Genomic DNA, 16044 nt, shown 5'->3' with positions numbered 1-16044 from the left:
GCTTTGGTGAACCGATCATAGAATACTTGGGGGAAAAAGCTGAGCTACGTAAGTTTTAATTTCTATAGAGTTTGTAATAGGCAATAAATAACTAATGGTAGAACTTTTTTGCTATCTAACAGATTTGCACAATTTTCTGCAAAAACTTCCAGCTAAATGTTCTTAAGAGATTGCAGAACCAGCTTGACTATGCTACGGTTTATTTTTACGTCTTGTTAAGTTGTATTATGGTATTAAAGTAATTGTGTATTTTGATGATTACATTGTGTTTTACAGCATAAACATGTCAAATGGGGATACGTTACATATTGAGCAGCTGTATGCTTTAACAGAAATGTGAAGTTGTCCGGATTCCTCAGATAGTGAATATTTAGGAGTGTTGATGGGTTGTCTAAACAAACAGCAAACCAAATATCAACTCCCGCTATTCCTAAGCAAGCATCTGTAAACCATCTGCAAACTTGGGACCGAAACTGAGAGTTTTGAGACTGAAGGCACTGTCAAACACCATCACGCTAGCATTTTACCACAGGACATTATGTGAGTGGAATGACGGCTATAGAGTGAATAAGTCATTCATTTTTTATTACTGTCAAGTGGCCAGGAGTATATCACGCCGTGATTGGCACAACCATAGAACATTTGTCCTGTTTCATGAAAACGTCCGTTAAAGTAAATAGCCATCTCTGCCCATGTAGGCTCTTCATGTAAATATTGACGCATTCTCCACATTGTTCATTTCCTGTAGCATGAATGGTTCACATGTTCAGCTGGTCTTGCATCCCACCACCCAAACATCCTCCTAAAGTTTCTGTTTATCTGTCAACATAAAAGGGGTGACTGAAAATACAGTGTTGGGAACAGATGAGCGTATGAAAAAATAAATAAAAATCAGTCGGTAATTCCTGACAGTGTGGTGCAGCATAAATCATTTTACAAATGGAGGGCAGTGACCTGTATCATTCTGGAGTCTCTCCGTCACTGTTCAACTGGACAGCACATAAAAGTTCTGGTGCAGTAGCTGATTTAATGCTAAGATGACATTTCAGCACTTAAAATAAATTTCCCAAGATGTGATCACAGAAAGGCTGAAGTCTGGCCAGGAAATGAGCTAAAGCTTAGACAGGGACAGTGAAACGTGTGAGGAATGGAGGTGATCCAGGTTCCATTTCAAGCTACTAATGTGGCAGAGAAATGTAATATTCCCAGCAATATCAGTAGCTGCTAATGCAACGTCGGAGTCTCGCTGAGTTTTCCTGTGTACCGGCCTCCATGTCCAGATATATAAACTTCAGGCTGGTTGCTGCCGGTGCGACCCACATTAGTCCGCTGCTGCCTTTGGCCCAACACCAAGCTGCAGGAGCATAGAGCAGCTGCGTGCGTGCGTTGTGTAAACTGCTTGCTCAGACACATTCTCATATCAGACATGCATGATGCACTTCTTTTATAAGATGATACAGTGTAATATCATCTTATAAATTTAGGATTTATGAAAACACACTATACCACATGATGTTACCCCTTCTTTACTGCCTTTTAGTCTATGTTTCTGATCAATTTTGATATGTGTATGTGAGTGCACAGACACCGCATTGTGACCGCATCTGGCTGATGCTATAGGGCGGCCAGTGGCACGAGTTTTTAACAAGTCTGAGAGCAGAGTCTCCACACAAAATAAATCTCAAAAGCAACAGAGTGTACTGTCCATTGATCTATTCTGGGTTTCCATTACAATGGTTTTCTCTGGAAAGATACTTCACAGTGGACAATATACTTTCAAACATTTTGGCACCTTGTATCACTCTTACCCCACGCCAATGTAAATACCCTGAGAGGCACAGGGTATCTTAAACCAGATGTTCCCAGTACAAACCCAGTCTCTATCGCAGTGCAGTACAGGATGTTTACCACCAGCCACACAAATACGCGACAATGTCGAGACATTTGCATAAAGTTTGTCAGTGGTAAGTTTCTTTATTACATGATTGTGGACGTGTTTAGAGGTACAGCATTAATTGCTTTTGACTGGTGTAACATTATTTAACTGTAAAACTAAAACTTCAACAGCCTATGAATGTAAATGCTGTAAAAAAAAAAAACCCACTGTTGATTAATGAGCTATTTTCGAAACAATCTGACATTCATTTAAACAATATATCATTTTAATTGATGAGAAACTCTAGCATTAACTATTGCTGGGATATGTGTTGCTACCAACATATTTAGTCTCAGTAAATGCAAAGAGACAGGATCTGGACACAGAGATCAAAAAGGCAGCTGATGCAGCACAGACGTCTGCCAACATGAAAGAAAAGAGGAATCCTTGATTCGACTCTCACCAAACCACAATCATTTGATTCTCGGGCAAATTGTAATCAATCAAGATATCTTACACAAAAAACAAACAAATAAACAAAAAACAGATGTGTGAAACATGATCTCCTCTCAAATTTGTTGGCAGAGGCATAGTAAATACCTGGGATTGCTGAAGGTCCCAGGAGGGTTCTTAAACTTGGAGAAATAGGTTCTTATTAACTGAATAATTACATGTAATTAATTTTATACAGTGGCCATGGAATTGATGCATTTTCTATACACAGAAAATATAGTATAAATCAACACGTAGTGTGAAGGGGGTCGCAAAAACTTTTGTGCAAATTTACTGTTTGGTTCAGTCTCACTGCTCAGCCGTCTTTAGTAAGTAGACTGTCCTCCCAAGACACAAAACAGCATCATTTGTTTCAGAAAATGCCTAAACAGCACACAGATTTACAGTCAAGTGACAACGCCCTCTAGTGGCCGTAGGAATTAGAAGTATTGCCCATGGAAATTAAAGAAGGAAGTTGGGCAACATTATTTTAGAGTCACGAAGTCTGCATGGGGAAAAAGAGGTCCGGGTGGTTGGAGGGGTGAACAAAAAGTTGGACTCTAACATGGGTGATCGCTTTTCATTTCCCGTATCATACCAGACAGTCAATTTTGGTTCCTTGTAACCATGACCACCCATGGAACCCAAAACAAGATGTTTTTGTGACCTTAACAAATCAATTATTTTAATTATGAACCCAAAACATGACTTGATCTCCCTAACCATGTTGTTTCTGTGCCTAAACCAGCCAAACCTTACCCATAGTGCACACTACCTGCCCAGCACCAAACTGCAAAACATACAAATGTAGCAACTAGCTGGTGAAAACAGTAGAGCACTGTGCATGAAAGCAAAACAGACCCACAAGCAGAGTGATAATTGGACTTACATTTCTCAGGGGGCGGAACAATCACTTTAAATTGAATTCTAATGTGGCTCCATGTTAGCCATAGCAACTGTATAAGTCGATGATATGTCAGGAAAGAGTGCCTTTCAGGTTGTTCTGGAGTTCTTCTGGTCCCTAGTGGCCAAAAACTGACTGTAAATGCAACTAGCAATATCAAGGGAACTATAAGGTACAGTAAGTGACAATAAGGCAGACAGCTATACCGTGGCCAGATGTATAAAGCTTTGTGCTATGGTATCAATTACCTCAGTGGTGTAAAAGAGCTAAGCAAGGGTTATAGTGACTACAAAAAAATGTTTTAAGTGGCTGATGATGCAAACACAGGCTCCCAAATTTCCTTTGGGAAGAGGCCCCGGTGTAATTGCAAACATGCAATTTGAGGTTTACTCACTGGGAAATAATGGACTTGGCCTCTACATTTATTATCAGAAACCCTCATAGAGCATTATTGTTTAACTAATCTAGTCAGAATCTGGCATACTGTAATCTATTGGGATGGATCATAGATTTTCTATTTTGGAGAACATCACATAATAGCTCATTTCTTGTGAGAATGGCAGCAATTGTTTAGCATTGTCTCTGTCATTTTCAGTGCACTCTTCACCTTCTACATCAATATGGAAGTCAGAGTTGGAACTCTTCATGACAGCTTCATCATCCCTGCATTGCACGTCCATTAAAAGGTGGAAATTCTAAGTTGACATGAGAAAAAAACGTAATTTTGTTATATCCTGCTGGGATAGTGCTTTTGAGGACATATGCCTTATGAGGAAAAATCTGGTGAATGTATGAAAAAGGACAATGTTCTATCAGGGAAAAGTTAAAACTGTAGGTTTTATTTAGATGTCAAAAGGCAGTTTTGAGGCAAAGTACAGTTGCTGTTTCCATCTCACACATTAGTATGAAATGGTCCCACTCAAAGTTATCTGGATGGGATCTTTTGTCCAAAAGTCCCAGGATTTCACACAAACAGCACAAAAGCAGACTAAAATGCAACCTCCTTATTACGTGCCTCCCAAAACATCTCACACCACAGTCAGCCAGTCTTTCTCCCCTGACTCCAGCTACAAGGTCAGTGTCTCCCTCACAGTGGCGTCAGTCCAAAACCTAGTTCCAACAAATTCCAAAATCAAACCAAATATTTACAATACAGATTCCCTCTCTTCCACCCCTTCGTTTTGCATTATTTAACAAACCAAGCCGAATGTTAATGAATCTCTTCTTCTAAAGGATTCCAGTCTTTTAGGCCCTTAAGGTTTCTTCCTGATTATTAATGTCAGGGTGATGCTGGCTTAACACAAAAGGAGTGAATAATACTTGAAAAATAATGTTCATATAGAGCCGTGGTGACTACATGCACAGTATTTTGTGGAAAGGTTGGCGAACACATGGTGTGTTCGCACAATGCGGTTACAGTTCACAGCGTACACGGCTCAAAACTTAACCAGATAGTGTGTTCTACTGTAGCACTGCACCAACTATTTAACTTTTTACTATTTATTTTAATGCAGACAATGGAATAGGTTTGAGTTACTTGCAGAAATACATTTGGTTTTGAAAAGAATACAGATATATGCTTTTCGTGCCTTTTATTCACTCCCTGTCTCTCTCTCTTACTTTCATCCTGTCTAGATGTGTTACTGTTATAGTGATTTCACTGGTAATTGACCACAGTTCTGGCTCAGCACGTTAATCTCCAGTCGCTGGAAACTTGACTGTGAAAAGATAGCATCAGCTTTCATTTGAGAGAACATGCCGGCTTCCAGTGAGACACGGAGCACTTCTGTAGACCTGAGGAGAACAACATATCCTTCAGTAAAGCCACTGAGCTCTGGCTTCCTGTCTCTTACCATGATGTTGGGTCAAGATGCCAGGTTATGATGACATTCACACAGACAGCCATTTTTTCACTTAAGGTATTCAGATATCACTATTCCTTCAAGGACAGAATATGTGTGCATGTTCATGTTTTGAATTAAGTTGGAAATTCATTCTTAAAATACTAACAACAAAAGTTAACCATGTAACTTTTTGAAAGTTTATCTGTCTAGCAATTCATGTCAAACCTTAACAGATTTAAAGCTCCCCGTGTCTGTTGGAACGGGTCAAAGTATGACTAACAATTAGAGTGCCATTACTATACTGCAAAGCTGCATGACGAAAGAACGAAGGTCAGATCCATAAAGCAGCACAACACTCGCATGTAAGGATGTATACAGTACACACACGTATGCACTTAAACAAGAACGCACATACACAAACACCTTTCACTCACCTAACTGCTGGCTGCAGATCCAGAGCAGGACAAAGCAGTAGTACTCCATAGGTTTGGTGGTGCAAGCGTGCATGTGTATGTGTGTGAGTGTGAACTGCTGTGAATGTGTAAGGGTTGGGCTGAGGCAAAGAGACCCAGTGGCAGGCACAGTTAAAGATCCCACTCTGATTGACTCGAAGTCTAAGTTAAAGCGCTGCCTATATCTTGGGGAAGTAGGAGGGGACTGTAGAAGAAGAAGAAGGAGGTCCAGTCTGACACAGCAGGCAAAAATACTCTGTCTCTCACACACTCATTCAAGTCAGTTTTGACTTGGTGAGTACTCTGAAAAGGCTCGTATTGGGCAGAGTTTTTTGTAGTGGACATGTTTTAAAACCATGTTAAAGTGGAACAAATTAAATAAGAATCGGTGAATCAAAGACAAGCTCTAAACTTTGGTTGGACACCTCAACTGTTTTTATGAAATGAGTGAGGTAACATAACAGAAAATTCTGATATTTGGTTAATTGCAGCCCAGAGGATAGCATAGGGTCTCTTGATGGAGAAGATAATACTGAACCAACAACTATAAGGCATGGAAGGGCACATAAAGAGACAAGTAGATGAAAGACATTAATCACATTACTAGGGTCACCATAATTTCAAAAGATATTTTGAAATGTCTAAAGGTAAATCTCAAAAAAGAAACACACAGTAGATCAGTAGCACCACCAATCCTTTTCTCATAACAGACCTAAAATGTCTTCTGTCAGACTCAAGCTATGATACCACAAATGGTATCGTCATGGCACAACCACAAACTAACCAGTGTATTAACAGTGGAGCGCAAATGTGGGGTTTGCATGTCACCTCATACCATTGCAGTTGAACCATCCAGTCCTAACTACAGAATGTATAATGATCCCACTTACGTAATAAGACATAGTTTGTGTACATTAGCTCTCCGGAAATCCATTTGTGGTCACCTGGTAGATCTCCAGTTCATCACTTAACTACTGTATGTCACTGAATTGTCATTAAATTATGGGGCAGATCCAGATCATTTACTACAAATTTTAATTCTTTCTCTGAAGTCTGGTGTATGTTGTTGGACATTTGCCTTGGCGGAGGTATGCGTTCTACTAAGTGCCTTTCTAGTTTAATTAATTAAATTATTTTGTTTTTATATAAACAATGGATCAAATGACAGCGGGTATTGCAAAAGGTGTCACTCGTAAGGATGGATCCACCCAGTGCACAACTTATTGTTGTGTTTCACTTTCACCTCTCTCATCAGTGTCATTTTCACTCACAGCAGGCCTGTGTTTTCAGTTCAAAGGCTCTACAACCTTCTGTACGTTAGGGCAGACAGACAAAGTTAGTGACTACCAGGTGAATATAATGAATCATTTACCAGCTAAAAACCCAGATATTTCCTTGGTGAAGACCAAAACGGAGCTAAAAGAAGGGTTTAATTGGACTTAAATTTATCATAATAAGTTAATCATGTGTTCAAAGCTTGTTCCACTCCCCCCAAGTGGCCAAAGAAATTCTGCAGGTTTATGGTGCTATATAAATAAAATACAACTTATAAGTGGTTGGCTACTGTGTGAGTACATGGGAAGAGTGGTTTAAATTCATTGGGTAGAGTGAACTAGGAAGGTATTGCGGCTTAGAGTTAAATTGACAGGAAAATAGGAATATTTATTGTCAGAATCAAGACATGAAGCTTACAGGGAGTGATGAATGAAGGAGTTATGGAGCAGGAATAAGAAGCCTCAAACATAGGTGTCCTGTATCATCTCTCCTTGAATACCACACATATAACGTATTATCCTGGTCAGACAGACGGTCAAACAGCCCATGCGAGACTGTGAAGTGCATGTTAAACTCATCATGGACGTAATTCATGATGACTGTCACATATTCAGATCTGATCTTCAACCTGTGAACAGCTGTCTATCTGATAACGTGTCAAACTGACAAATATACATCCTTGCATCTAACAGACGCTTCCTTTTAGCTTGCAGTCACGGTCCCTTTTGCCTTTCAACACAGAGCAACCACAGATTACAAAAATCAAGCTAGCGTTTGTGCTTAAACTACTTAGGATAACCGAGCATTTAAAAAAATAAAAAAGAATCAAGACTTGCTTTCATTAAGGGTGCTTAAAAGCTCATTGGTTTTTTTTCCTCTTTCTCCTGGGTAGACAGCAGGCCCCTTTGCTTCTTTCAAGTCAGGAAATTATGCCCTGTGCCTACTGCTGGTGCCCGATAATTTCCCCACAGCACTGCTCATGTAAATATCAATGATCAGCGTTCTTGAAATAAGTTACTGTGTACAGTACAAATGTTTGCATTTCACATTAGGACTTTTCCTCCGTCCCAAACTATAAAAACATCAACATGACACTGGCATTCTGTTGTGCTTCCTGCTGACATTATATTGCCTTAAAGCAGAAGTAAGTCTACAGGGTATATCAGGTTACATCATGAGCATACATTAATTTCCTCAAGCAGACTAACAAGACAATACAAAAAAAGAAACATTTTAAAAGGCAGCCTTCCTTGCCCATCAAACTCTACCGGAATAAAAAACTCCCAAACTGGACAGGAAATTGAGACCTTATAGGGGTTTGGCAGTCATAATAACATAAAAAGAAGTTCTCCATAAACATGAAAAGTTTCATAACAAAAATTGTTTCATTCAGTACTGTGGGTACCAAATCATAGCTCAAGAATTTCCCACTGTCAGCTTGTAAGGCAAATGACAGATCAGAGAGGAACCTACAATTAAATTTAAGGTCTGGTGCTCTGAATGAAGGCAGTGTGCCAGTGCAGTTAAGGAGTTGGGCTCTTTTTGGCAATGTTTCAAGACGGGGGGTTGGGGGGGGTCTCCCCAATGCTTCGCTGCTAACCAAAATTGCCGTGTAGATATTTAGCTCACTGTCAGTATGGGGGGGACTAGGGTTAGGGGAACCGGAGTCAAACTAAACACAGTGTGAAAAGTTAGGTTTTGAGTTCCTATTCTTTTTCCTTCCTCCAGACCATATAAGCCATACAGAGTCCCACTGTGAGGTAAAGCCTGAAATCAATACTGAACAGGAGCTGCCCATACATCACCTTTTCAGGGCCCTCTCCAACACCATACCACAACTGCAAGCAATTACCTCAATCACCCCAGGATTATCTGTTTGTGTGCGATATATGGCTGTCTCCTCAGGCTAGAACAGGAGCTTTGGCCAGACACAGGGCGAGTCTTCTGGGATCAGACGTAAAGAAACAAATAGCCGACCCCCATCAGAGTTCAGGCTGGGTGCGTGCCTCATGTTGAGACCCACCATCAACCACCTATTATAATGTTGTCAAGTTTGAGACTCCCAAGCTTAGTCTCTGGGGCTTTTAGATTCAATAATTTTTCTTTTTGAAGCATCCTTACTTAAGCACCACTTCAACACCTAAGGTAAGATTTGAATGATGCAGGTTTTTGAGGGGGCCAAGCTATTTAAATTGGACTTTTTTCTCAAATGTTTTCCAATTTAATCAAGCGTTTCTGCAATTATATTATTCACTGAGTAGAGCCTCTGAAGTTGCACTTTAAAAAGTCAAGACACAAAATTCTTCACTTAAATACAAGCTCCTTATGTTTTCAACCTCAAGGAAGCTGAAAAAACATAATTTTACATTAATCCATTGTTACTATTTCATCAACTTACATTTAATTAAAATGCGAAACTAAACAAATGCAGTCTCCAGTTTTAGCCATAGAAAAATATGAATATAATTACATTTTTTCTCAACAGACACAAATTCAAACAGTGATGTCTATGAAAACCCCTTAGAGGTAAAGGCATTACTATCACTAGCCCTAAAAGTACCAGAAATTATGCTGTAAGTCGATCTGAAGCCAAGCAGACACAAAGGCTTTTCCTTTTTGTTGTGAATTGAGAAAGCCATATCTCTATCGTCTCGGCTTCTCTTTCATATCGCTCTCTGTCTCAGGGGAAGGATGTCCTCAAAAGTGCAGATCTAAAGCATCAAAAAACAACAACTCTTTGCCTCACAACGATGAACCAACTGGGAGGGCGGACCCTCAGATCTGGCTGCGAAGCTTCCACTTTCTACTGATGCTGAACATGTCATATGCAGTCTTAATGTCCATAGTACCATATCCTGTTGTCAGAAGTTCTCTGTCACTGTCCGAGACACTTCTTGGAAATCGTTCTTCAAACATTCAGCTGTTCATGATGAAGCCTATTGCCTGTGGAGATGTTACTTTCCAAAAATCACAGCTAAGTAATGCGGGGGCAGGATGAAACAATGAATGGTTTTCATAGTAATAGAGAACACATTCAAAGTCCTCCAAGGAGAGTTTGAAACATGTTACTCAGCTCAGCAGCTCGTTTTTGGCCGTGTAAGCATCTGCTGTGAGGACGGCAGGGAGAGATTACTGCACAGTTCCAGCATGTAGCCCTGCATAAAGCATTAACCGGGAGAAAAGTGTTGGGGGGTCATGTGCAGGAAGCTCTTCAGAGCTCTCTGTCAAGCATTACTGTGATATATGAACCAAATAAGTCTCCATCTATTATCCACATAGAAAAAACCCAAAATGGAACGGTCAGTCTAAAATCACTGGTTAACATTTCTGTATTCTGATGTAATTATATATCTGATGTACATATATTTTCACTAACTTTAATGGAAAACAGGCCAGTTGGACAAATATTAGAGAGAGTCAGGTCTGTCATTTAAGCAAAAATACCAAAATATTCTGCTGCAAGTAAAGGTCCTGCTTTCAACATGTTACTTAAATAAATAAAATGTAATTACAATATCGGAACTAGGAATAACCATTATGCAGAATGAGACCTTTCAGAGTGTTAATGTAAGTTATTGCACTTTCGTGTTCTACATGGCAAAAGTGGAACAACATTTAACTATATACATGGTTAAGCATTAAATCTGTTATAATACAATCAACATTTTTTTGATAAAGGTGGGAATGTTATGAGAATGATTTTCCCCTTTGAAATGTTTTGAAGGAAAAATATAAGTTGTTATATAATATAAGTTAATAAAAGTTGTCCAAAATGAGTTTACTCAGGTAATTCATATTTTGTACTTAAATTATGTATTTGAGTAAATCTGCCTTGTTAATTTCCAGTTCTGCAATTGTTAGATAAACATACGGTCCTACAATTAAAAATATACAGTGTCAAACTGTATTCAAGATTATATTAATTATGGTTTAAAGATTTAAACCCCTGTCTTTTGTTTCACCAAATGTATTAAATCATCTCTCTGGAATGAGAGGAGATGGACAACCAGTGTCAAAGCAGTACAATTCAAAGCAATGTGAGTGGATTTGGATGAGGACAGCTTGAGTGACAGAATGCATGCCGGGAGGAATTCAGTGGTTTTTAGTGCGCCATGCAGAAATTTAAAAAAGACCGTAGAAAGTGCAGACTGTTTTGTTTTGTTTTTCTTGAGGCCTTTCTTGTTGGTACTGTATATTATGAGAATGCATGTGGCTTAAGAAGAGTCCTCTGTTGTAGGAAAGTGATGTGTATACTCTACCTGTAAGCAAGATTATACTGTGATGAGTAAATAAACACAGTGAGGCCCTCTTTCTCTCTCTCTCTCCCTCTGTGTGTGTGTGTGTGTGTGTGTGTGTGTGTGTGTGTGTGTGTGTGTGTGTGTGTGTGTGTGTGTGTGTGTGTGTGTGTGTGTGTGTGTGTGTGTGTGTTTTTGTTAAACTGAAATAATCTTTGCTTTGGTTGATCTTTATTTGTTCTGTGAATGTTTTCTAAAGAATAAACTGTCTATCATAAATGTAAACTCAACCTGAGATCTATCGTTTCAGGCTTCAAAGACTGTCTAGCCACATAGCCCAAGTGGAAATGTGTAATACATCCCACATATCATTCTGTGCAAGTCACTGCGGTATCTTTGGGAACTGCAAATCGGAAATACAGAGTTATATGCTGGGCATAATTTTTTCTTGAAATAATTTTGGGGTAAATAAGCAGAGCTGGCTGAAAAAATGGGCACCTGACCAACCATTCTGTTCTTCCATCGTTCGTTTTCTTTGCCTAATTCAGGGTCATGGAGACCTGAGGCCTGTCCCGAGATGCATTAGAAAGAAGGGAGGAAGTTACCATAAACAAGTACAATAGACTTGTCACAAATAGAATGGTACAATTCATAGCCTTTATCTGTTTGCTCCTACTCTCTGTGCTCACATATACACTAATTTAATACAGCTGAATTCCCAATATAGCTATTCTCATTTACATGCTTTTCTGGTTCTATTGTCAGAAAACAGAATAAGTATGAAATAGTGACTGAAATGCAGCCCATTAAGACCACATGTTAACCAGCAGTCACTTCCAAGCCATTTCCAGGCAGCTGCTCTGCACTGCTAAAATCCTGATTCTATAACCGCAATGTCGCGTGACAAAATCACCCTACATACGGGTTAAAGACTGGCTGTGCTGTGATTTTAGCTATATTTACTTGTAAAATTATCACTCAGAGAGAAAGTAAGACGCTCATTCACGTCTGTGTCAGCTGTTGTGCGGTCAATAGAATGAAACACATAGAGAGGTGTGCCTGTGGAAGGAAAGCCTGACCTTGCAGGGCAATACTGGCAACTCTTTTCTATGGAAAGTAGATAACGTTTGTTGAAAAGGTAGCTAGATTTGTTGCTAGGTGCTTTTGTGAAGAAAACTTGCTAAAGGGGTATGAATAGTCAGAAAATCTAGCGCTAGGCGCTAAGTTAACAACACAGCTTATAAACGACCCCCTGACGACACAGTAGAAGCTATTTGCGCCAATTCATTTTGAAAGAGCAACGTCCAATGGGGAAACTCCAACACTCGGCCGGCTGACCGACAGTGCAACTTCACTAAGTCACATGGCATTCGGCTGACCAATGGTGTAACTTTATCACTCACTAACTCAATCACTCACTAACTCAATCACTCACTCACTCACAGACATGCACGTTTATAAGGCTGACCTGGCTCTTGCAGTCCAGCCAAAAAAAATCCAATACTACATGTTTATCTTTCCTGTCAATTACAAATACTTTATTTTTTCTTCTCAGTTGGACATTAAAAGTCCATTGGTTTCCAAAACCCAAATAAGTACCATGGTACTTATCCTGTTGACACTACAGTTGATGAACAAAAACTTTGGTTAAAGTATACACAGTTTGTCTGGGGTTGTAAATCAATCACTCTCAGAGGACCTTGCTCACTGTTTGTGAGATTTGTTTGTGATGGGGGACCAAATCAGTTTAAGAGTTTGAGAGGGAAACAATCATAATAGTAATTATCAATCTACCAGTGGTTCAAAGAAATAGTTTTTCAATATTCATCTGAACTTACATCCCTAGCACAGTTCAGCTCTGTCTTACTGAGTGAATTATTCAGTAACTGATACAATCTAATTAGTAGTTTAATGCCTATGGAAAAACCCAATATATAGTAAAAATGAACATATTAAAGAGCCACATACAGAGAATGAGAGAAGTAAATGTTTCTGTCTGAGCTCAAGTGAGTCATTTTTACTTTTCCAGATCTCTGGTAAAGCGTTGTGCAGGTTGAGTTGTGCCAGTAGCAATAGTGGGAAATAGACTAATGTGGAAACTAAAGCCACATGCCACAAGATGGACGACAACGGAACGATGCAAAGCTCACACATCCAGATTTAGGGCAGAGCCATGTCTCTCAACACCCAGCTTAAACATGAATCCTTGCTGCCCCTATGAAATTATTTCCATGAACGTGGTATGTGCTATATGTCCTTAAGGATTTTTTTCCCAGTCTGCTCCGTAATAATGGATGCTATATAGTTCTGAGTGTGAGACAGTCATCAACATATAATATACAATCAGCTTTCATGCAGGCCACACTCATGTAGTTGTGTTACTTTCCAGGACATACACACAAAAAAGTACATACAGATACAGATACAGAGGCTTAGGTCATACTGTCCTGTGGTCTAACATAAACTTGTGCCTCCGTCATGTCTTCATCATGGGAGAACACACACTCCCACGATGAACACTTCTGTTTCATTGAGTTTGCATTTGCATTCATTTGGAGACAGATGGAAAAATTGTACTAGGCTTTTTTCTCCTCTTGGATCTAAATGGAAAACCAAACTGTCTACAATTTTCTGCTAGTAATTATTAGGTTTCAGAAAGCTTATACGCAATTATCTGTTGCACGTTGACCACTCAAACACCAAGTTAAGTCCCTCTTGCAGACTTTTTAAAACGCAATCCTTATGAAAACACATCAATGGTCAATGCAACACAACTTGTGGTGTGGCGTTTCCAAAAGGAACACTGTGTGTGACAATATTTTCTGTTGTTTTACACCCTGGCAGCTACTGTTCCAATGAGAGTTTAAACTTTCTGTTTATTTTTGTACCACCCTTGGTCGTTCATTTGTTCATGAGAGGACAGATTCAGTTTCCCTAACTATGTTTGTATTTTTCAAAGAACTATTGACTTTGGCAAGCAGGAGATGTCTGCCCTTAAATGGGTGCTAATCCAGTTTAGTTTGTGCTGTACATCGTGTTTAAAAGCAACTGCCAAGATTAGCGTGGGAGCCTCTCAGGGAGCACAACTTGCATTCATCGCTTAGGTTGAGGTTTTTAAAAAAAAAAAGAAAGGGAAATGTGATTACCTCAGCATAAATTTTAACTGTTCTCTGTGCAAGTAAGAGATATTTGTGATACTAGATAATAAATAATATGATTACATGATCATATTAAAATACCACATTACAGTTTACAGCAGCGTACTCTAGGCAAACATTTTTTCCAAGATGATATAGTTAACTCATTCTGGTTCGACAACAATTTAAAAGGGCCGAGAGTTTTTGTTATATATAATGTGAAGTTAACATTACTGGCATGTGTCAATGGGGATGGATAGCTGACCGAGCCTGTAGGTCTGGTGCCAGAGGCCTATCGCCACCAGGGGCTTTGCCCTTAGGTCAGCCTAAGCATCCATAGTCAGAGGCCCCGGGACACCGGGGGGAAATTTGAAATGTAAATATGAATGTGTGAATGTGGGCAGCAATGCCCTAAAGATTTGAGGAGCAGGCTTGTAACTGGAGGCCTGCCGGGTCCCAAGACCGGCAGAATAAATCTGGGTGGGGAAAATAATATTACCACCACTGAATGCAGCTACCCAGTGGCTAAAACATCACACTGTGCTACTGACAGGCTTGAGTGATACATGATAGAAAAATGTGAAATAAATCAGGAATGTTATTGGTGTCTCTGGTGACCACATGTTTATGGAACAAATTCAATGTACAAGTGTCATCTATTATAACATTACATGAGCACAAATCCCAGATTGAATCCAGCACAGACTGCATACCACTGTGGCTTACATGAACAGATGAGTGTTGTATAAAAAGAAAGATTAAAAAGAAAAAAAGACAAAACAATTATGCTAAATTTGGATTTTAGATTCTCAGTAAATGCAGACTATGACTGTACACTGAGAACAGGCTTTGATGTAATACTGGTAAGTATGCTATCCCATATAGGACAAAAGGATGTGTGACAAATTAGGGAGTCTTGGCTGTAGTTTACTATCGTCAATGGATCATGTGTTGACTTGAAATGAATTTGGTCAGATTTGGATTTGGAGAGGTTCAAGATGCTAATGGTCGAGCATAGTGTTGTCCTTGTGTATGTCTTATAATCTCACTACAAATCAATTCTTTGCACCTTATTACAAATATGGGAAGATAATGGACTGGTTTAGACTTACGTACAATAAATCACCGAACCATTAAAAGGATTTTCTCACCAATATTAATCACGGTGGAGTGGACTACACTGGAAAAAATGCATATCTTACTGCCATGATATAAAGCTCTGGGAGAGTTTTGTTTATACTCACAAATACAGCAAAAAATTAAACGTTTCTTAAACTGCACCACCTTTAGGGACATTTGAAATGGCTCAGAATATATTATATGATTAGGACGTAATGTCCTGGGTGGTACCTGAAGTATAGAACATTTGCTGGGCTCCACAGTACATACAGACTCACACTGTCACAGACACAAACCACAGCCTTGCCAATTATACCAGACACACTACAATAAACATATAATGAACATCATATATCCTCCACAACAAAGTCTGAAAGACGGGCCATGGGGAAAAATATGCAGCTACCTTGACCAAAAACCACCGAGGCAGCTGGCTGGTGTCCCAGTTTTACTCTGCCAAACAGCTTGTGCCCAGGAATGAGATGTTTCGCCGGAATACCGAAGCAGACTTTTAAACCTTTTCAAACAACCCCTGCTGCTCTGTGATGTACTGTAGGAGGACAGCACGATTACCGACACAGGGTCCAGAGCTGCTCAGGGTCCCTGCACACTGAGCCTCTTCCCTCTGCTAAGCGCATGTAAATATGCCCCCTGTGGATGTGGACAGCCGGAACCCCCTGTTAAATTACACACTTTATGAGTCCATTTTG

The 16044-nt window shown here is 39.5% G+C and overlaps 1 protein-coding gene across 4 annotated transcripts in view; it reads right to left on the bottom strand.

Annotated features, from left to right (window-relative positions):
* itga11a (integrin, alpha 11a) overlaps positions 1-16044 on the bottom strand; it is a 66643-nt gene that overhangs the window by 42947 nt on the left and 7652 nt on the right. For 2 of the 4 annotated variants that reach the window (XM_040136883.1, XM_040136903.1), the window contains exon 1: positions 5551-5702. The exons of the other annotated variants lie outside the window; for them this stretch is intronic. In XM_040136883.1, coding sequence (XP_039992817.1) covers positions 5551-5623 — 73 coding nt within the window. In that variant the 5' untranslated portion in view covers positions 5624-5702. Of the gene's footprint in view, positions 1-5550; positions 5703-16044 lie in introns of those variants that run through there. 4 annotated transcript variants of the gene reach the window in all.

This window comes from Xiphias gladius, chromosome 1 (genome assembly GCF_016859285.1).
Source record: "Xiphias gladius isolate SHS-SW01 ecotype Sanya breed wild chromosome 1, ASM1685928v1, whole genome shotgun sequence".
NCBI classification, from domain to species: domain Eukaryota; kingdom Metazoa; phylum Chordata; class Actinopteri; order Istiophoriformes; family Xiphiidae; genus Xiphias; species Xiphias gladius.
This window is presented reverse-complemented; position numbering and strand designations above follow the sequence as displayed.